The sequence below is a fragment of the Berghia stephanieae genome, chromosome 11, assembly GCF_034508935.2.
Source record: "Berghia stephanieae isolate SIO BIC M18660-M18661 chromosome 11, UCSD_Bste_1.3, whole genome shotgun sequence".
Taxonomy (NCBI): Eukaryota; Metazoa; Mollusca; class Gastropoda; order Nudibranchia; family Aeolidiidae; genus Berghia; species Berghia stephanieae.
Window position 1 is genome coordinate 34344160 of NC_088370.1, and position 23714 is coordinate 34367873.

At 38.9% G+C, this 23714-nt stretch overlaps 1 protein-coding gene across 1 annotated transcript; it reads left to right on the plus strand.

Moving 5' to 3' along the window:
* Window positions 1-23512, plus strand: LOC144956476 (uncharacterized). Its single transcript, XM_078887002.1, has 6 exons — window positions 1-244; window positions 11500-11637; window positions 15848-15928; window positions 16867-17118; window positions 17843-17903; window positions 22276-23512. Exons 1-6 carry the CDS (start codon window positions 89-91, stop codon window positions 22806-22808), a joined length of 1221 nt encoding a protein of 406 aa, XP_078743128.1. The 5' UTR covers window positions 1-88; the 3' UTR covers window positions 22809-23512.
* Window positions 23513-23714: the final 202 nt, after the last annotated feature.

Genomic DNA, 23714 nt, shown 5'->3' on the forward strand with positions numbered 1-23714 from the left:
AGCATTCACTTTACTTGAGTCGGAAGTCATCGAAACTGGATACATTTTTATTATTTTTCACAACAATACGTATTATCGATGGCATGAAATGAAATTAAATTATAATTCTTCATGGGTTAAAAAACCAAACTTCAGCTTGTTTTATGTGGAAGTCAAACACACATTGCTTAAAATGTCGAGTGAGGATAAATATTTCACCCGGGCTCTGAGAACAACCCTCATTGTTTTGTTTACACTGCAGTTGGTAAGGAGTTTTTATCATCAGCTGAGTCAAATCCCCATTACTATCGTATCGTCTTTGCTTGGACACTACATAAGTCTCATGATTATCCCGATGGCTTGGTCAGTAATTGAAATTGATCCATGTAAATCTCATTTTGCCAAAATATTTTCCTTATGGTGTTCAAAGCTCGCGTTTGAATTTGAGTATGAGTAATTAGTAATAAATCATGTGTGGGATGAGGAGTGTCAGTTTGAGTTCAGGAGTTAGAGTTAGAGATCAAGATCTCCTTCGCATCCTGGTTAGATTCAGTTAGCAAAAATAATTACAATTTCAGCTTTTTACATTTTCAGTGTAGCCGTTGGGTTTTATCTTGAAAAAAAAAAAATACATTTGGCAACTCGATAAGTAAAGACGCCCACACCTTTGCCCTCATCAGCTCACCCTCCGCAGAACCTGTTGATTATGAACTTTTTTTCTGTTTTTCATTCTTTCTTTTCTTCCACCTCTTATGACAATCATCATCATCAATACAGCAGAACATGTTGATTATATTAATTAATTACTTGTGTCGTGAACGGATTTCCCAATCTCGTTCACGATGTAAAAAATAAGGAAAAAGTTTAGAAAAAGTCTCCACCGAAGTGGGCGTTCTCCATATATGTAAAGGACATATATGGGCGGTTAAAAACTGCTCTAGAGCACTTCGGGAATCGTCCCGGTCTAGCCTGATTTTTATAACATACCAAAAGTATGGCGGATCGGATCTTAGTAGCAGATACAACGATGGGCGAAGATAGTTGATATGTCTGTTTCAAATAAGGCTGTAGATAGTCGAGAGAAAGAATGAAAGGTGTCGCGAGCTTTTAAAGGGTAGAAATGATGACGTCACGTTTACGCGGGAGACAGCGAACGAACACAACATGAAGATTACTCACAACAGCTCGATCGAGACACTGACAGTCATGACATGACAAACACTCACAACAACAACAACAACAACAACAACCTATCACAATAATCTTCCCCACATTCCTCCCCCTTCTAATTCATGCATCACTTCAATAGCTATATTCATAAGGGGAAAAAGGAAAATTCTTACCTTGTGAGAATCCGAAGATTATGTTGAATAAAATCAATAAAAATTTGTAGTTGGGAATATTTACACTAAACACACGAAAAAAAAATAAATCCTCAGGGGCGAACTCTTCCTCCTGGACGGTCATATATACAAAGGGGGGAGGGATCCACATCTGGGTATGGCTGTACAATATATATACACGAAGGGAGAGGTATCCTTAGGAGCCTGCAAAATAGTAAAGGGATTATTCCTGTTCTGTGCAGCTTAATATTTAGGCTAGTATTTAATGACAGAGTGGAATGCTGTACTTCCCTTATCTATTTGTATCTTGAATGCTTGCTCAAAATTTATGAAATTGGATTCAAGGATGTCAGTTAAGCTTAAACCTTTTAAATCTGCGATGGCCTTAGCAGATTCCCCTAAGTAGTGTGGGTGATTTCGCTTTACCAGGGGATTGAAAGGTAAATATGGGGAGTCTGTTTCAAGCAGGAGTCTGTTAATTGGTGTTTTCCTCACTGCTTCTAGCTGCTCTCTTTTAAATGTTTTTATTAAGCCTGAATAACTGAAAAAGGTATTTGGAAACCTACCGAGCCACTTGTCCAGAACTACACCATTACCTGAGAAGGAATGCAATTGGAGGAATTGTTCTTTACTTAACCTCTTAGATAGAAAATCTAGACAATGCATATATGCTCGGGTTCCAAGATAATCAGAACTTTCCCCTCTGACATGTAAAATTATTGGTTTTAGGGGATTTGCACCTGTTATGAGTGTTCCCACTACATGTTCCTGATCTTCTTGGGTCCCCTTCTTCGTCCAATCAAAGCCAATTTCTCCCAACCCCTGGATAATGTCATTTTGACTCAACCGTCTGACTTCCTTCATAGCATAAGACAATGCTTTACGGTTCATAGTGGCGTGGGAAGGGTGGATACCTATGGCAATGCCAAAGTTAAGAAATTTGCCTTTCAGCGCTCTTAGCTCGCTTTCGGGGGGAAAGTTTATGGGGTCACAGTAGACTATCATCCCACCCAGGATAGGTAAATCAACTGAGGGGGCGGGGTTGACATGGAACTTTAGTAACTGCTCTAACATGTCAATTTGACCCTTTTTCCTTTTGTGCCATCGATCCAAATGGAAATGGGCATCAATAAGTCCCACACACTTACCTTCTTGCTCAGACAAGTCCATGAGCAGATCTAAGTCTGCTGACTTGTCAGGCTGAAAGCTCCTAAACTCTCCCTTCAGACGGGCCAGTTCTGCCTGGGTTTCCTTCAGGTCATTCCGAATGTGGGCTAGGCTCTCCTTGAGTGCTGCATTCTCCTCTTTGAGCAGCCGGAATTGCTTTTGCCTAGCCCCATTCCTCCTGGCCGACTTGCCATTCCCACTGCTGTCTGAGTGGCTCTCCCTCTTCGCCATTGATTCAGAGGGATGATCCCTTGTATCATCTGGCGTTCGAGGTCGAGGGGCCTGTCGTCTAGCCTGTGGTTCCGAGGGGTGACCCCTGGTATCATCAGGCTCGTTGTGTGAGGCAGGCTTTGGGCCTCTTCGGTGGTCCCTAGAACCCTCTGGCCTGGTATGGGTTTGGTAGGGCCTGTACCGGTTTCTTCTGGCAGGGGAGCTGTATTTTGGTGGGGAGTTGTACCTGGGGGAGGTGTACCCTCTACCCCTTCCTCTCCTCCGTTCTGCTGGGGATCCATGCCTTCTACCCCGGACTGATTGGGAGGCGTGGCCTCTACCCCGGGCCGATGGGGAGGTATGGCCTCTACCCTTTCCTCTCCCTCTGCCTTGCCTGCCATTGTGTCTGTCCCCTCCTTTCTGGGCGTCTTGGGCGTCCCGAAAGGCCTGAAATTCCGCCATCAGCTGGATGACTTTGAACTCAGTCTGGCGGTTCATGGTGCTGTGCATAAAAGAAGATTGATTAGTTAATTTACTTCATTCACATTGAGCATTGGGGACAATGATATTGACCTATTTGAGCCATTTGTCGGTTCGTTAAATTTATACATCGCCCGTGATACCATTCAAAACAGTTATCACATTGGATCATGGTATCACCATCATCGGGTTGATTGCAAAGGCAATAGGTCAGGGCATTACCCGTTATTATGGACTGCTGTTCTTTGTTTATCCATTTCGGTAATGAGGAGTCAGTGCACAGCTTTAGGTTGTCATGGTTGACTACTTTCAGTTCATTATTTTTGAGCTTAATTCGATAAACAAAGGGGGAAAAAACCGTCATGATGATAGCGGGGCCAATCCAAACTGGCTTCAATTTCTTTGACACTGTTTTTCCACCTTTCCTATTCAAGAGGTACACAGCATCGCCTCTTTTGAAGGTGTGAACGTGGATATTCAGGTCATAGTCACGTTTCATCCTTTTAAGCTCTGTCCTTAGGGTTTTTCTAGCAGTCTCATGAGCCAGCTCTAGGCTCTCTTGTAATTTTATGACATGCTCCTTGGTGAGTTCATGTTCTCTTGCGGGTCCAGGTGTCACCAGATCACTTGGAGTTGTCAGCTCCCTTCCTAGCATCAACCTGTTTGGAGTGTAGCCTGTGTGTCGATTGACTGAACTGCGGATAGCAGAAGCAATTAGTGGCACATATTCATCCCAGGTGTTGGGTTTCGAGTGGCTAAAGCTTCTAACTGCTGCCATCAACGTCTTGTTCATCCTTTCTACCTGGCCATTTGCTGAGGGTCTATAGGCGGTAGTTCGCATCTTTTTAATGTGGAGAAGCCGACACATTTCTTTAAAAAGGCTACTCTCGAAATTTCTTCCTTGATCTGATACTATTTCTAGGGGGTACCCAAATCTAGAGAAGAACTCATTCACGGCTGCTCTTGCAGTGATTTCGGCTCCTTGTGATGGTAAGGGTATGCACTCAATCCACTTCGTGAATTGGTCGATGATCACCATGATGAACTCATTACCATTGCGTGTCTTCGTCAAGGGCCCAAGAAAATCAATATGTACCTTTTCCATAGGTATACCTGCATGATTCTGTACCAAGGGGTGCCGATGTTTTTTATTTCTATGTTTACTTTGGTTACATAATGAGCAGCCTTGAACATATGGTTGGACATCCCTTGAGATTTTATGCCAAAAATAGGATCCCTTAATCCTCAATTTCGTTCGTTGCAATCCTTGGTGTCCTGCACTGGGAATGTTATGGCATAGATTTAAGACCTCTTGCTTAAACTTTGGGGGCACCACTAGTAGGTCTCTTTCATCCGTACCTCTTTTATATATGATGTCGTCTTGCAGGTAGAAAAGGTTACGGTTTAGCCAGTAAAATTTTTGTGCCGCATTTGCCAGTTTGAGATCTGCTTGGCGTGGTATTGTCTTGCCTTTGAACCAGTTGACCAAAAACACTAGGCTGGGGTCCTCAGCTTGTGCTTCTCTCCACTCTTGCTTAGTATTTGTGAATATTTCTTCTGAATTGATCTGGTTGTGAGGACAAGCACTTGAGAGATCTCGGACAACAATGCGAATTCCAGATGACAATCTCTCTTCACACCTGGGTGCTCTTTTGATTTCAGGGTTGATGATAGGTAACTGGACAACATCATCAATGTCATCTGAGAATTTTGACCACATCCCGTGTAGCGGGTACAGTAATTGCATCCACTGCAGGGTAAATCCTTCAGGTTTATCATGTCTGCATAATGTGGGCAAGGTGTGTCGGTTTTAGGTGGTCTGGAGAGTGCATCTGCGTTTTTTAACTTGGTCCCAGGCCTGTATTCAATTTTCATGGAAAAGATGCTCAGCGCTTCTAACCATCTAGCGAGTTGACCCTCTGGTCTCTTGAAATTCATCAGCCAGGTTAGACTCCTATGGTCCGTGCGCAATATGAATTCTTTCCCCAATAAATAGTGACGGAACTGATTGGTAAATCTAACAACTGCCAACAATTCCTTCCGTGTGGTGCAGTAGTTCCTTTGTTGGGATGTTAAAGTAAAACTTCCATATGCTATGACTCTCTCTACTCCCTCTTGTATTTGAAGGAGCTCTGAACCTATAGCGAAATCAGAAGCATCAGTGTCCAGTATAAATTGGCCTTGGGACATGGGAATCGCTAGAACAGGCGGGGTACATAGGATCGACTTCGATTGATCGAAAGCTTGCTGCTGTTCGGACTCCCAACAGAATTTCTTTTTCTTCAACAGCCTGGTAAGTGGTTCCATGATTTTTGCCATATCTTTTATGAATGCTCTGTGAAAGTTTACTAACCCCACGTATCTTTCGATATCTTTAACTGACTTTGGTGGGGGCCAGTTCTCAATCACTCCAATGGAAGCATTTGTTAGTTCCAGGCCATTTCTCCCTACCTTCCTTCCCAGGAATTCAACTTCTCGTTGAAACAGATCACACTTCTTTGGCTTTAATCTAAGTCCAAATTGTCGGAAGCGCTGAAAAACTTGTTTTAAGTTTGATAAATGATCATCAAAAGATTTTCCAAGGACCAGGGTGTCATCAAGGAAGGCTAGTACTCTTTTCCAGTTTAACCCTCTTAGCACTAGGTTGATTACTCTGGAATATGTACTTGGGCTATTGGACAGTCCAAATGGGAGTTTGTTAAACTCAAAAAGTCCTTGGCGTGTACGGAATGCTGTTTTGTGTTTGGAGTCCTCATGGACTGGGATCTGCCAATAAGCCGAATTGGAATCCAGCTTTGAATACCATATGTTACCTTCTAATGCGTCGATGCATTCAGACATGAAAGGTAGGGGAAAAACATCTTTCTTGGTAACATTATTAAGTGCCCTGTAGTCGATGCACCAGCGAACAGATCCATCTTTTTTCCGTACCAGTACAGGCGCCGCAGCCCAGCTTGAAGCCGAGGGTTGTATTACCCCTGCTTTTAGCATCTTGTCTAACATTTCATCTTCTTCTTTGGTAAAGTGAACGGGGGTGCGTCGCAAGCCTAGTTTAATTGGCTTTGCATCTCCTGTATCAATGTGGTGTTGCATTGCTTGGAAGTCACCAAGGTCAAATTCACTGGCTGCAAATATGTCTTGATATTCCCACAGCAATTGTTCAACTTTACCTAGTCTCTCATCTCCCAGAGTGGACGTAACTCTCTGCCAGAGATCTATAAGTTTGTCTGGTAGTTGGATCGGCTGGCAGGAAGTGCTTGATATGGAGCATTCCCCCTCCGCTTCTGTCATGGGGTTGCTGAGTTCATCCACTTCTGTTAAATTCAGCCAGTCATCTTCGTCACCCTCAAATATATCTCTTGCTTCCAGGGGAAGCAACTGTCCTATTTCCGTCCCTTTTTTGAGGAAGCATTCATCACCTGTGTTGATCAAGCACACTGTAACAACTGGTTTGGTTACGTGCAGGGTATGGCCCACAGAAATTGGCAGATTTCTATATGGTTCCAGGTACATAAATGGTGAATTGGGCAATAATCTAACTCAACATTAGTGATTACTTCTGACTGGGCTGGTATGATCAATTTGTGGGGAATGGCAATCTTTATAGCTATTCGGTTTCCATCATCCACTGGTAAACCTGTTTGTGCCATGTCACACTTGGGACTTACATTTTCAGTTGAATTTGTTGCAAGAGGAATAATTTGATTTTGACAAAATAATTGTTGTTTTTCCACATCAATCTTTGCCCTTAATTTCCTCAGCAGGTCTATTCCTAATAGCATTGGGTCGAAAATGGGAGCAACATAGATATGAGTTAGCAGATGAATCTCTCCCAATCGCAAGTGTAGTGGCCCCACTAATTTTGCAGAGAAGCTTTGATCTTTTCCTGCTGCAAACATCTTCATGGACTTCGTACAAGTGGGGGTAGGTAGGATTTTGTTATGGGTGTTCTCAGAGATGATGGTAACATCTGCTGCAGTATCCACCACTGCTTGTACAGGGACGTTTTCAATTGTACATTGCACTTTAAGGGCAGATTCTGACTGTAACCTTGCAATACAGATACATTCCTCATCAAAATAAGGTTTCACAATCTGTTCTGGATCTTGGCTAGACCGATATACATTGTGGCTTCCGTTGTTGGTCTGCTGGGCAAGGTTTTCCTTAGTTTCTTCATGTTTCATAAAATTCGTACAGTCAGAAGAATAGGGGCACAAATTGCTCATAGTCTTATATCTGTGTTGTGCCTCAAAAACTGGGTCCTCTTTAATTGCCCTTGCTTGAACTGGGATCAATTCCGGGCTCAAACTGATCCCTGCCCGTTTGGCGCCTTGTCTTCCTTTGGGCGACCTTTCATGGAGCAGTCTCTAGCATAGTGGTCTTGACCTCCACATGAAAAACAGGCACTTGATGATGGGGAATTGGAGCGGGATCTTGGCTGGGCACGTCGAGCGCCTCTTTGCATAACTTCCAAGACTTGACTTTGGAGTGTAATGAGAGTGTCTAATTTACTTTGGGTTTGTTCATGCATTGATAACATCTTTTTGAACATTGCCTCAACACTCATCTCAGTCTTCTGCTGTACACCAGCTGTCTTAATGCTCGTGTTGCGAGTCACTGCTCTAATTTGGCTATAGTCTTCCAATTCCTCAGATTCTGACCCAGATTCTTCATCGTACACATTCACCGCTTGGATAGAGGGCTCTCTGAACCGCACGGTGTTGCTGGTACTTGGTCTATCCTTTCGTGCACGCCAACCAACTTGCTGAGAATTTTTAAAAAGCTTATATGTTCTCAGGGCTTGGTCCATCGTGGTGCACTCCTGACATGCAATATATTGGGCTGCCTTCACGTCATATAGTCCTGTTATAAAATGGGCTACCACTTGGGACTCTAAATTGGGGGGGGACTGTCCAGGAAATGCCTGCAGTGCCAACTCCCATAGCTTGTCAACATAGTCTAAGACATCTTCTTTTTCAGCCTGCGTAGTGCTGTTGAATTGTATCAGAGTTGCATGTTGTAGCTGCTGACCACCAAATCGATTTCTCAGGGTGTCATATGCATCTCGTATGTCTGTAAAGACTATCGACTGATGGATCCGTGAGAGATAATCCGCTGCTTTTCCTTCCAGGGCTAGGCCCAGGAAAAATAGTTGGTCACGGAGATGTTGAATATTATGATAATTCAGAAAGTTCTGAAAATTATATTCAAACGTATCCCATCTTTTTGTCCCATTGAAAGAGATAGATTTAGGCAGCTGTACCTTGGACGGGGGTGGCATAAGTGGGCCTCCACTGCTCATATCTCCATAATGATCCGTGGAATTGCGATCCGCAGGTGGGGCCTCGTAGGAATGCATGTAACTAGTCTCATCCCTCCATCCTCGTCTTTCCCTGTGCATGCTTGCCTCAATTAGAGCATCCTCCTGTTCTAAGGTTCTTCTCATAGATGGTTTTCTTCGTGGTAGCCGGCGGGTTTGCCTTACTTTGTCTCTTGCATATCCACAATCCTCTCTTTGCGGGCCCATTGATGTGAGACCCTTGTTTGAGAAATCTTGAGAGGGTGGGTCCAATGTGTGAGTTATAGATTCAGGACATTCAGAGTAAGGCACCTTGTCCATGTAATTTTGACAAAATTTAGCTTCATGAACGAAAGGAACCCGCTCGCGGTCGGATGCCAAAAAGGATGTTGGGTAATGGTCTTCGGTAGGCTGATCGTGCCACGCATTACGAATGGTGCGTTTCGCATTGTTACAAAATGTCGGGTTCGCAACACTACTAGCACCTTCTTGAGGATTGCTAGTAGTGTCATGTTCAGGATACGAACCTGCAGCTTTAGATGGGGTCTGCTGCGCAGACAGTTCCCTTCGTCTGTCTCCAGCACCAGACGCATTATCATTCGAATCCATTTTATTTGGGGAACTGTCGCGAGAGGTACCAGGGGCATGTTCACCTGGTTTCTCAAAAATGCACGATTCGGAAACCGAAAAATCAAAAAGTTCTAACATGTCACCATTACTGATCTTATCTATCACATCCTCCTTAGTGAGTAAACCCTTACGTGCTCGAATGTCAAGCAGGGTTTTAGCCAAAGGCTTGCTTATATGAGATGACCTTAAAAGGTCCTTAGCAGTAATGACATTAATCATTATCTTTGCATCCATTTTGGATTAAACTGAAATATGATAATTATTTATTTCAGTTAAAATGACAGACCAGTTGATGCAAATCAATTAAAGCAATGATAAAGTCTGTAAACTTGGAATACTCTCAGATCCCTTCTCACTTGAATACAATCTCTACACCACAGCTGATAGATTTCACTATTTTCACTGTTTAATCACTGGGTTAGAGTTAGAGGTGGTTCTTATCCTATTTAGACACTGACCAGGTGTCTAAGGCAAGTGGATATGTTTACAGAGTCTGGATGTAAAGAGTTCAGAGAAACATCCAATATATAGGGGGTTTAGGAGCGTGTAAAGCTGGAAAATAGTTTCTGTGTTTGGTGAGTAGAAACACTTTTACATGGCTGCCTAAGCTTTGACTTTGATCATCTAAATAAAGACAGATGATACTGACTGTTACTGTTACCTTTTGTTTAGAAAAGCACAGTGAGATTGTTAAGCAACAATCTTGGCGCCAATTATTTGTATATTATTCACAGAAATAGTATTGTTGATGTCAAATATTGGAAAGTATTTAAATAGACATGCAAATAATTTAGCTCACATGCAGGTTGATGAATTCCAATCTTAGTTGAGACATCAGTGCGGGAGTGAAAACCATGACCCCAATAATGGTTCACCAGGCTAATTCTTTGAAGTGAATTGATTAAGCCCTCATGCACTTTCAAGTAAAATTATTGAATTGTACTCACCAATTTTGCTCCATTTTGTTGAATAGAAATCACAATTGCACAATTTTATTGGCAAAAATAAACGAAAGTTGAGCTCGAAGTCTCGATGAAAAAATTGAGCTGAGCTGAGATCTTAATTTCGCCAATTCAAAAATAATTGCCGACCCCTATAAACGGCTTTCCTCTCTGGTTTAAGCAATGAAAAAACACAACTAAACCAGGGGAACTCAATTCAAGGCGCTACACTTACAACACAATCAGATGAAACAAGTTTTTAGATTCATAATTCTGATTTGTTTACAAGAACTCTTTACCTTGAAGAAGTCAATTCCCGTGCACTGAGTGCTACCATCCACTTTAAAAATGGCAGGGTTCGGAAATTAGTCGCAGCGCCAATTGTCGTGAACGGATTTCCCAATCTCGTTCACGATGTAAAAAATAAGGAAAAAGTTTAGAAAAAGTCTCCACCGAAGTGGGCGTTCTCCATATATGTAAAGGACATATATGGGCGGTTAAAAACTGCTCTAGAGCACTTCGGGAATCGTCCCGGTCTAGCCTGATTTTTATAACATACCAAAAGTATGGCGGATCGGATCTTAGTAGCAGATACAACGATGGGCGAAGATAGTTGATATGTCTGTTTCAAATAAGGCTGTAGATAGTCGAGAGAAAGAATGAAAGGTGTCGCGAGCTTTTAAAGGGTAGAAATGATGACGTCACGTTTACGCGGGAGACAGCGAACGAACACAACATGAAGATTACTCACAACAGCTCGATCGAGACACTGACAGTCATGACATGACAAACACTCACAACAACAACAACAACAACAACAACCTATCACAATAATCTTCCCCACACTTGCTTACGTAAGGTCTTTTATTTTACTTTTACACCCTCTGGCATATATATTATTATAGGGCAGCAATGACGAATCTCCACTTGTCTCTGTGATACGCCAGTTAAATTCAGAAGCCTCTGGGACTTGTTCAATCTGTTTCCTCTACTGTTCTTTGCCATGTCTGCTTTGGCCTGCCTCACTTTCTCTTTAGGTGACCGGTTAAGAGCAATCTTTGGTACCTGCTTATATTGACTATATAAAAATCAAAGTCTGTTTATATGGAGGGGTGGAGGTCTTTATTTTACCAATTCTGTTTTTCTTAGGTGGGAATTTCTATTTTGTGGTTTCCTTCTTCTAACCCTCTATTTTCTAAATTTGAATACCAGAAATTGTAAAAGGGAAATTAAAATCAGTCACCACTCCCATCATTATCACTTCCATAGTCAGTACATAACCGTCTACTGTCACCGTCATAATCACATCATCATCATCATGACTACTACTATTTCTATTGCTGCAAACACCACATCAATAAATATTATCACTAACACCTCGTGATCATTACTGCTACCACTAACACATCATCATTTTAACTTTTTAAAACTAATTTCTTCCTTGTTACAGTTGAGTACCCTGGAAAGACAAGTGTTTGATTTCCTGGGGTACATGTGGGCACCCATCATCGGAAACTTTTTCCAAATCATCGTTGTCATTCTGGGATTATTTGGGGCTTGCAATTTTTATAGATCATTCATTGTTGTGGTGAGTAGATTTCTTTTTTGTCTTTTTGATATATTTTTTTTTCTTTCTGAAATATCTACTACTTCTGCTTCTACCACTAGTTTTTCTATCACTACTGCTTAATTGTCACTTAGTCAAATGTTCACTTAGTATTTTATTGCCAGACTACCAGGATTATTCACTCAATGCAGAGATGCATGGATTATTATTATTATTATTATTATTATTCGATATAGCGCCAGTACCCACACAGAGTGCTCAGAGGTGCTTTGCAATAGTTTTTTTTGGTATCGCACATGTTCATTTATCGACTAAAAATCACTACAACAGCCACACACATATCTTGTTCGAAATTCACATAGAATCACGATAAGCAGAATGAAAAAGATTGGTTTTTAAATGCTGTTTGAAGATTGGTAGACTTTCACATTGTCAGGTTTTAGGCGGTAAAGAATTCCATATGATTGGAGCCAAAATTGCAAGCCACGCTCAGCAAACGTTGTTCTTGGGATGTTTTTTCCATTAACGAAGAACTGCCAGATCACAGAGATCGAGTTGGTCTATATTCCCTGACAAGGCGTTCAAGGTATTCAGGTGGTGTATGGTGAAGGCAATTGTAAGCAAAACATGTGATTTTGTATATTATTCTTTTCTCTATTTGGAAGCCAGTGTTATATGGTCCCAAGGCTGTGTCCTTGTAACTATTCAAGCAGCTTTGTTTTGCATCAACTGTAGTCTGTTCAGCGATGTTTTTGGTAGGCCGTACAGCAGAGTTACAATAATCCAAGCAGCTGGTAACAAGGGCATGGATAAGTGTTTTGCATGTATCGTCATCAATACAAGTATTTCGTATTCTGCATATCATTTGGAGAGTGTTTACACAGCACTTTGTTATGTGTGTGTTCATGTCTAGGTGAGTGTCAAAAAAGACACCAAGATTTCGAACGACATTGGAATTTTTAATAACAGATTCGGCGAAGGACAGTTGGTCAATGAGTATATCTTTTCCTGTCTTTTTTAATACAATCAGCTCAGTTTTGTCCTCATTGTATTTATGCTTGTTAAATGTCATCCTTATGGTGATAACTTTGGTTGACAACGGCACATGGTGGTCAAGAAGTTAAGACATAATTTCGTTAAAAATAGAAACTTGCTGTGTATGCACGTTCAACTTTGCTGTTAAGACCACCAGTTGAAATTTTAAAATTTCTCAATATCTAATGACTTATATTTTTGAAATGTTACTGTCTTTTTGTGGGTTTAGGTTTTTCCAAATTCAATTCAAATAAAACAAATTGATGGTCTGATGTGTGGTTACTTTGTACATGGGTGTTATTCAACAACATGTCATCACAGTGCTTAATTATAAGGTCTAACGTGTTTCCCTTTTCGTGTGTTGGTTCTGTGATGAGTTGGACATCGTTCTGTGCCTCAATTTTATTGAGAAAATCCAATGCATTATAATCCGACTCAACATTCACATGAATGTTAAAATCCCCTAAGATATAAAGATTATCTTTTGTTGACAGATCGGTGGAATACTGTTCAAATTCGGTCAAAACCTGTCTTGTCGTTGTTTTGATTTTGTTAGATAGTGTTGGCTGATAAATAAGAGCAAAGTTAAGTTTCATGTTTTCATATTTTAGTTGACATTAGTTGTTACTTTTGTTTTCTGTAAGGCAATATTTTCCTTGTGAACTATCATTAACATACCACCGTGTCGACCTTTCTGGCTTTTCTTGATCACATTGTACCAAGCAGGTTTTATTTTATTAATGATGTAGTCACCATTTTCCTTTTTTAGCCATGTCTTTGTTATGAATAATATGTCATAGTCGTTGTCCAAAATGTGTTCATAAACCAGTTGTCTTTTTATTACATACTGATCTTGAGTTAAATAAGCTACATTTCATAAGGTTTGACAGTTTAATTTTACTCTGTAAGTGGTTCTCACACATTGACACTCTATTATACTGTGTGTTGTTGTTGCTGTTGGTGTGTGAACTGTTACTCAGCAATGAGGAGTGACAAGGTGAATGATGATGTGAACTGTTGTTGTCATAGTGGAAATATTTTAATTTGATGAAGGTGGGTTATCGAATGATGCGTTGTGGCCACTGTGTTGTTTACTTGTATTGTTGTCTGATGGTGGGGGGTCTTGGAGGGTGGTGACGAGGGGTTGGCCGATGATCAGTTTTCACCATAATTGGACTTTGCTTTCCTCTTCAAATATTATGATGAATGGCATTTTTCAACAAACACCCATGCATATACATACTGTGCTCTACGCTTATGGAGAACACTCACTTCAGTGGGAACTTTTTCTTTAATTTTTCCCTTTATTTTGCTTATTGTCGGTAGTATTGTTGGATTTAGAATAAAAACAAGACATTCATAAAAGGTTGTAAAAGTCTTAAACTAGCACTGGCAGTGAAAGAGAAGCTAACATGTAGCTTGATATTTGACCTTGTAGTAAATGTGAGAGAGGTGGGGGGGGGGGGGGGGGGGGTGTTACAAAGTTCATAGCTGTCAACAGATGGTTATCACAACCAATGTAGGAATTTACCTTATCCACCATTGTTGTGCCGACCATAAAATTATTGTTTGCTTTTTATGGTCCATTGCCAGTATAGAACAGTTGTAAGAGATTGACTTTGGTGTATGTCACTCCACGATAATAATAATAATATAAGGTCTAAAACTTTATACCTACATATTTTACATTTTGGTATAATGGTAACAATTATAATAACAAAGAAATATTCAGAGAATTGTGCTGACAAGGTGTTTGATATGTTAATAAATGTGCGTGAAATTAGATTTAAAGATCAGACATAACAGAAATGTATTGTTGAAAGTAATAACACACATAATATGAAACAGTTTCATTAAAATTACTATTTTGCTAAAATTTTACATCTGATGTAGGTAGTTTAATAAGACCAATAAGGGTGATGAACTTATGGAAAGGAGGGGGGGGGGGGGGGGGAGAGAAAGTCACATTTGACTTCACAGATACATGCAAAAGAAAGAATGCATTGTTCAAAAAATTGTATATGCTGTTGCATTTTCGTTTTTTTCAAAGTCAACACAAGAGTGGCAACTAATGTCTTGAATAAAGCAAGTATTAACTCACAAATCCTATAATCAATGTATAACTTGTAGTTTTTGTTGTTTAAAATGAAAAAAAAAAAAAAATTAGACATAAAGTTTTTTGATGTAACAAAAACTAAAATCTCACATTTGTACCTAGTGGGATTCCTGACTTCCCTTAGTGGGAAGGGAGGTCGCTTATTGCGTCTTCTATACCCCTATATCTGTTTTCTGAGTTGCTTTCCGTCTTTGTCTTGGAATGAGATTACTTGGGTTTTTTTTCTCAGCCCACTGGTTGGGATCTTTGACCTCCCATTGTGGGCAGGGGGTCATGCTGTGTCTTATATCCCCTTATACGTGTATCTGTTTTCCGAGTTGCTTTCTGTCTTTGTCTTGGAATGAGATTAATTAGTTTTGTCCCAGCCCTGGCTGGAGTCCTTGACTGGGAGGGAGCAGTCGAATGTATAGTTATAGTTTTGGGAGATGATATTTTTTTTTCTTGTAAATCATCCCTCTGTTATGTATTATGTAAACATTTGAGTGTGTTCCTCTTAGTGAGGTCCTGTGCTGGTGTCTCGATGAGACTTTAAGGTGATCTCAAACTAAGTACATTGATGGCATGCTCTAGGAATCTACATCTGTTCCCTAGTTGAGCCAATTCCCCTTTGTCTTACATTTTCTTGGGGGCTGTTATTGTAATCCTCTAATTTTTGTCTATCCCATTTTCTTCTTTTTTCACTGGCACTGATATGACCCAAATGTGTTGCAAGTGCCATAAGCTGCCGTATGATAAACAAAAGCACTAATTAAAATCTCATATTTCTAGTAATTTTTACTTAAAAATAAATCACTTTTTTTTTTTTTTTGCACTTGCTTAACCCGACATAAGAAACAATTGAATTCATATTATGCTGTTTGTTTTTTCTCTTTTTGTTTGTTTTAATTTTTATCGTAGGTAAAAATCCAGATTTCCCATTACAGCTCTGTAAATCATTACTTGTTTGCAATTCTTACTGAGGTCTCTTGCTTTGTTACTGTTAGATTCCATCTTTACGAGCTCAATGTTCACATTCTCTCTGTCAAACTGATTATTATTCATGTTATTCTGTTTTTCTTTTTTTCTTTTCTTTTAATTCAGTACACAGTCTGGAACCTTCTATGGCTTGGCTGGAACATTTTTGTCATTTGTCTGTATCTGGAAGTTGGCATTCTCAACAGGGTAAGTAATTTGGATGTGTAGAAGGTGTCTTTGTTTACATTGTGTAGTGTTAATAACAAAGTGCAAAATACATATATTGTGCAATCCCTTTGTAAATGAATAGTGCACTTAGAAAATTGTCGCCATCTAATAGTAGCAATCATTTTCGTTTTCCCTGACACTAAAACATAAGATTGTTGCTCATTCTAGTGTCTGTAGTATTAAATGGACTAGAAAATTGCAAGCTACCCTTTGGAAAGGACACTGGTCTAATCCAATCTCATGCAGTGTCAGCTACTCGGTCAGTATCAGAGTAAAAAAAAAAAAGACTCCAACTGGGTTTAAAGAGTGTTCCATTTGCTTGTGAGTCGAGTCTTCTACGTAATTTGACTCACTGCATCAGTCTGGTATTGTGTCTGATGAACCAGATTCATTGAATGTAAAGTCAGAATTATGAAATTTAAAGATTTTTGCAGTTTGAAAAAAATTTGTTATTCTCTTCAATGAAATACAATCCCAAAAAATTTAGACTGAACATTCAGTTATCATAGTCAGTGTCACTCCAACATAATACTGTGCAAACTGCTTAATCGGAACAACACTGTTACATGAAAATGATTCCATTTAGGGTGGGTACCAATTAACCGATTTCCTAAATGGTCTACATAATGTGAATAACCTTTTAACAATTTTTTTAATTTTTTTTTTTTTTACGATAACTACTATGTTACTAGTGTGCATCTTGTGTGAGTGTGTCTATGTCAATATTGTATTGTTATAAATGTGTAACCAAAGGACAAATTGCCACTTTTTTGGGGACAATAAAGATATATTGTTGTTATTATTATTATTATTATTATTATTATTATTATTATTATTATTATTATTATTATTATTATTATTATTACCGATTTATTTACAACCTTCATCGGTAACAAATTTTGTTCTTCACCCTTCAGAACCGCAATTTGAATATTCTGACCATCGGCACAGAGGGCAAGAGCTGGTGGTTGGAACACGGCATTGGGTGTAAAGTGGAGGATGATTCCATGACAACATCTGCTGCTGGTGACGACGAAGACGACGAAGTTGGCATGGAGTCCACCGCTGGAGGAGGAAGAAAAATACCACCCGAGTCATCGGTGGTCGGTTGTATCTTACAGTATTATTATGTGGAAGTGATACACGCAGCTGTGCAGGTGCTGTTGTCTGTAAGTATTTTTTTATATATATTTCAACATTGCCACCTCCCTCCTTCTTTCCAACCATGATTTTCATCTAAATCTTGATGATAGCTGCTTCTTTTTTTTTTTTTTTTTTTACACATCTCTGAAACCCAACTTTTGGTGGTTCTCCTGTGCCAGCATATGCGTGAAACAGACCTAAGCATAGAAGTAAAGTGTTGCAAGGGACCTCGGTTCTTACTCAGAACCATTTTTCCTTTGTCTCACTTACTTTTTTTAGATGACAATTAGCCAGGAAGGTTGCCCGCTTGAACTCTGAATCTATCTGGTATAGGGTATATTTTATGACATACATTATGACATACATCATTATTTTCTTGGATTGAGATTGATAAAAAAAATAAATGTGATCTTGAGTGGAGAAAAAAGTTTAAACGGAATTTTTGAAATATGCATTGTCAGAATGTTTTTTGTATGATTTAGAGCTACATAATTTCTATGTTATTGTAATTTAATTTTAATTCAGGTTAAAGTTGTATTGTCGGGCTTGTAGATTTTCTTTCTCTTTCACAATTTGCCATTATCATCACTGTCTTTTGGCTTCTGAATTTTTAAATGTTTTTTTCTGATATATTTGGAAATCTTGATTTAAAAGAAAAAATATTGTAGTAATCTCTTTACACTGGCTAGCAGCTCTGAAATTAAAATAAAACTAACCATTTGAAATCCCTTTTTTTATTTCACATCACAGCTTCTTGGTTTTGTGGCATCCAGTGTTAGCATTTACCTGTCAGCTGATGAAGAATACCCTAGTAAGTATGGGAATCGCAGTCTACTGCCCTCATCATCATCATTATCATCATCTTCACCCAAACACCGTTATCATCATGAACCTCGTCATCATTATTATCATCATGATGGAAGTGAAAACAGCAACCATCCTTCGTCCCATAAAAGTACTCCTTATTATCAACGTCGTCATCGTATCTTTCACCTTAATAAATATAAACATAAAGATTCTTTTGACTTTGGCAGCCCAACTCTTACCGATCGTTACAGGAACCACCTCCCTTCCCTTCCTAAAATTCCCTTTCCCTCTACTCCTTTACAACAGCTGAAATTAGATGGTCATTACAGATACTACCCGTCTCCAACCCCCTCCTCCACTTCCTGTTCGGTTGAAGGGGGTTTGGAAGAGATCGCTTCTTTCGACTCAAAGATGTCGTCATTTTTATTTGAAAGACAATCTGCCAGTTTCTTACCAAATAATAGAGTCAAAACTGGTGATGGCGATGTGAAAGACCTTATTAATGCTACCTTTACAATCGGTTCATGCAATAATAGTATGGAGAGTGTTGATGGTGTAAAGCAGAGATATCACACTCCAAAGTCTACAGCCGTCCAGTCTTTATTTTCATCGGGTGATGATTATTCTAGTCCTCTGGTCAATAGAAAAACGATGAAGATAATAGATGGTTGTTATATAAGAAATTTTCCAAAAAGCAACAAGCTATGCCCTCGTGGAAGGGAGATAATTCATCCTCTCTGTTTGTCGGAATCACGTGAACCGCCTCTGATGAATCGTAAAGTTAAAACTAGACAGGAGAAATCGGGGATGACAAAAATAAGGAGTGAAGAATTCCTCGATACTCCTACTGATTCTAAGTGTCCTATTGCAACACCTTCATCATCATTTTCTGTGCAATCTTTACTGTCAGAGAGCGAGAAGACGGGAAGGCACAAGAAGTTGGATTATTTTGGTTCTAATGGCAGTGAATCGGGTGATTCAGAAATTGCATTGTCATCATTCAAACCTTGGAAGAAAAACGTTGGTACAGTATTAGATCGGTCCAAAGAAAAATTGAGCCCAAGGTCGTCTCGGAGATCTGTAGATTTGTATTCGAACACTAAAGGTCTTCTGGACAGGAACTCGTCATCATCTGCTTGCAAAAGAGAGGAGGATTTGAATAATAACAATAAAGAAGAGTTTTTGGCGAATACGAAAATATTTTCAGATAAATTAATTCCTTATTTTCCTTGTTCCTTCTACAACAATGAAACTTTCAACATGCGGAAGATGCCAAAACCTTTTCTTAAGTCTGCCAGTTTCAGCCAGCCAGAACTGGTGAATTGTCACATTGGTTCAAAGAAAAATATGGGAATTACGAATGACAGCAGTTGTTACCAGAAGACAAAGCAAAGAAGAATGGGACAGCTTCCCAACAATTTGAACAGGGCAGGAACAGATAGCAATGGGAATTTTATAGGGAGAGAAAGTCAGGACTTGATGGACACTTCATCACCCATGTGTCATATTTATGATAGCTGTAACAATAAGATGGGAGATAACAATCAAGATGGAAATGCAAGCACGGACAATGCCAGGAATGATGAAAACGCACTGTACCAGAGTGATTCAGCCATAGCCCCCTCCAAATCAAAGTCGGAGACCACCCTGACAGGAAGTTGGGTGGAGGGCTGTTGTTTCTTGAAGGCAGTCACTGAAACAGGCGAATATTGTCTGATTCAGCAGACGGAACTGTGAAATTACTTTTTATCTATCTAAATTTTTTATTTTGTCGTTGGGATCACCTGCATAAGTCTGGCCACTCTCTCTCTACAGCTTCCTTTCATTTTTTTTTTTTCTTTGTTCCTTTGTTCTGTTTATGGATTTTTATATTTTTATTTATTTTTTTTTTAATGGTTTCATTTCAGCAAGTTTTTGGAAGAAATATGATGACATATTCCCCCCCCCCCCCCCCCACTTTTTTTTTTTAGCCAATGTTGAAACTTTTTTCTTTTTTTCTTTTTGCCTTCATTATTTTTGAGTCCTTTTAGTGTGAACATGAATATGGAAGGACATTTTTCTGTTCCTTTGGCATTTGATTATCTCTTAAGTAAAATGTGTCATGGAGGCATTTGTATTTTCTATCGACACATGATGATGAGTATTAGTGTTAATGGAGAGTATAATAGAAAATGCTCAGGATTTTTCATTGTTTTGCGTAATTCAGGCAGTCATTTATATTTTCATGGGTTTCATTCCATTTTCATCATGATCCTGAAACTGCAGTCTACGTCTGTTTAAATTGAATTGTTTGTATCACAAGGGATAAATGGTTAACTGAGCAGACTTAAAACTTTCATTTGTGACCAACCGTCTCGAAATGGTATTAAGTCAGAGTGAACTTGAACTGATGTGTAAAATTCAAGTTTTAGCTTAATAAATAAGTTAATTTCACAGTCATCTTTGAGGATGGGAGTCTCTCTCTCTCTCTCTCTCTCTCTCTCTCTCTCTCTCTCTCTCTCTCTCTCTCTCTCTCTCTCTATTATATATATTCATAACTTCAAAGCACGTAAATTTCCTAATTCTGATCAATTTGATTTAAATTTAAATTTTCTTCTCTTTGCCTATTCTGACATAATACCAGGTAGATGCAGTGGGTCACATTTTAGTTGGCGGGTGGTTGGATGGGAGCATCACCCTTGAATCATATACCTATGATGTTCGCATGGGTGTACGATCCGATAGTGATGTCGTTTCTTCTTCTCTTTACTAGCCTATCCTGCTTCTTTGGTTTGTGATTGTATTTTTGACAGGGGATATTTTTTTTTCTGTAAATCTTCTGCCTGTTTGTTCTTGGTTATTTATAATTTAGCTTATGATATCTTTAGGTTATGATTTTGATTTACATTTGTACTATTTTTGTTAGATTGCTTGTTTTTTTGTTTCAGCGGTCTCTCATATAACCTCAATTGTGTTGGAAGAGACCTAAAGCAACAAACAAACAAAACATTTTAGTTGACCATGTGTTCTAAATGTCTTTTATTTATTTATTTATTTATTACCAAATACTCCAAGAAACAAGGATTTTTCCTACAAAAGCAAATGGCCCAGATATGAAAACCAATTTAGGTAACAAAAAAAAAAGAAAAAGAAGATGAAAGTCTATTGTATTCTGTATTGAATCAAGTTTGAAATGGATATTAACATCAGTTTTATTTCAGTTCAGACGACTCACAAATCTATTTCCAAATTCAAATTTTTCTTGATAACTCGTATAGATAATTAATTAAACATTTTATTTATTTATTGTTCTTTGTTTTGTTTTTTTTAATCACAATTTGAAGACATTGACCCTGCTGCCATTTTCAGAGGTATTTCCGTGTTCCCTTAACGTAACTCAGTATTGTTGATTTAAAATTCTGTTTGGATTTTGTTTAACTCAATTGCCATTACTTTTCATATCCTTCATGATTTAATTGTTGAATTCCGTACTTACCCGTTCTCTGTTAACAGACTTTTTTTTTATCAACCTTCAATCCCCCCCCCCCCCCCCCCAATACTTGTGAAGCTAACATCTCGTGTTAATGTCTTTGAAGTGGGGAAGTGAGGGGAGTGGATTTTATGCCAAACTATTATATATTGTATCAACGGATAAAACGGGGAGGAACAAATGGATAAAATGCTTATTTCACTTTGTCAACTTTGTGGTGATTTATTTCTCACTACCGCAGTTTACATGAAAACGATTTTTCTATTTCTTGAAATACGAGTTATTTTATATGATTTGTAAACATTTGAGTTTTTCCCTCCGGGGACCTATGCTTATGTCTGGATCAGACTTTTAGATGATCTCAAATTCATTTTTAAAAAATATTTTGCTCTTGGAATCTACACCTGTTTTCGATTTGAACCAATTCCCCTTTGTTTCACCTTTTCTTGGGTGCTTTAATTGTGCTTTAATTGTAATTCTGGAACTTTTTACTATTCCATTTTTTTATTTACTGACGCTGCTATGACCTTAGTGTTGCAAGTGCCGGAAAACCCTTAAAACCAAACAAAAAACAAGTATCAGTGATAATTTGTTTCAGTAAAGAGATATGTGTTAGTGTTACAGCATTTTTTTTCTTCTATCAATAAAGCAAAAAAAATATGATATACCATTTGGTTCCCTAAGGGTTTTCCAAATCGGTTAATTAAGCCCTTAACATTTATTAAATGCACAACATATTTAGCAATTTTTCTTCTATGAGCATAATTTTTCAAACACTGTTCTAGACTGCAAATAGTAATAATAATATGCTTAGGATTATGTTTTTTATTGGAATTTTACATAGGTCATTCGATTTCACTCACACTCACGATTTTTATTTATTTTTTCTTTTCTCCTTCATTCACAGTGAGCTCTGCTAATGATGAGCTTGAGTTTGTCAAAATGCGTTACAGAGCACCGACCCATGTCTCATCTTACCGAGACGAGAGGGAGGTCATGGCTTTTGATAACCTTAACCTAACTACAGAATTCACTCCAGATGAATACCCAGTTTCCAGGTCTAGGAGTCACCACGGGAGTCTTCGTAGCGTTGACCACCGGGCCAGTGGACGAAATGGACGGAGGGCTGAACAGCCTCCCAGTTACGATACCACGATGAGAAATGCCATGGATGCCACCGTGGCTGCTTCAAATTTCTACGCCTCGGACAGGCAAAGCGTGAGGAGTAAAGCCAGTACCCGATCTAAAAGGAACAATCGGCACGGACGTGGCGCTGGTGGGGATGTTGAACGTGGATTTGATAATGGTGGGGGGGATGGTAGTGCCACATACAGTGACCCACGGCGGGATTTACCCTGGGTACAAATTACTCCATCGACGAGTAACAACAATCATCATGACTCTCATGGGATGAATTCTGGAAGGAACTATTTTGTGTAGTGCATGAATTTTGTTCATTATGCTCGGATTTGAGTGATTGATTGATGGATGGTGTGATTTGTGATAATTCTTTTTTAAAAACTACAAATGATTGACAAACTGAGTTGCAACATTGAGTTTCCATCTGCCAGTTGGTGCAAAATTGAAAATTGGAATATATCTATAGGATTACTGCCCCGTCCACATTTCATTGGTTGGAGAAAAAGCCAGTCTTTTGATGATGAATTATCATTATTATACTTATCTTGAGTTTTGTTTTATTACTACTCTTTCACAAAATGTGGCAATCACTTTTTACAAAAGGTGCTAAAAGCCAAAAAGAAATTATTGCCTTTTTTTTCCCCCTTTACCCATATAGTCTCAGTGAATTTGGAAATTGTGTTAAGACACATTGTTAATTGCAATATCATTATAAGACCCAAATTGATAGATGACTATGATATTGCTAAATATTTATTTGACAAAATCATGTTTGGTCACTGCCACGTAAAATACAACACCAGTAATTTTTGCTATTTAGTTCATTATAAGTTGGATTTTTCTCCTTATTCAGACCGGTTGGTTTCCAATCAAAATGAACACTAAACTTCATATTTTATGTTAACATATTGACCAAATGTAGAGACATTTAGCTTAATCATTTATGGACCCATTTATACTAGCAACCCTAGCAATTTACTCAACTGCTTATTTTATGCAACCAATCTTTAAAAGAAAGAGAAGATAGAATGGCCGGGATCAGCAAATGTAACAGCAAAAGTGTGATGTGGGGAAAAGGGGACTGATGCTAAGAATTGCATTTAGATATGCTCGTAAAGTGAACCTTCCACACATTCGCACTATGCTCTACAAAGTGAACTTTCCACACATTGATAAGAAGAGCACTTGCCGGAAAGTTTGATTTTG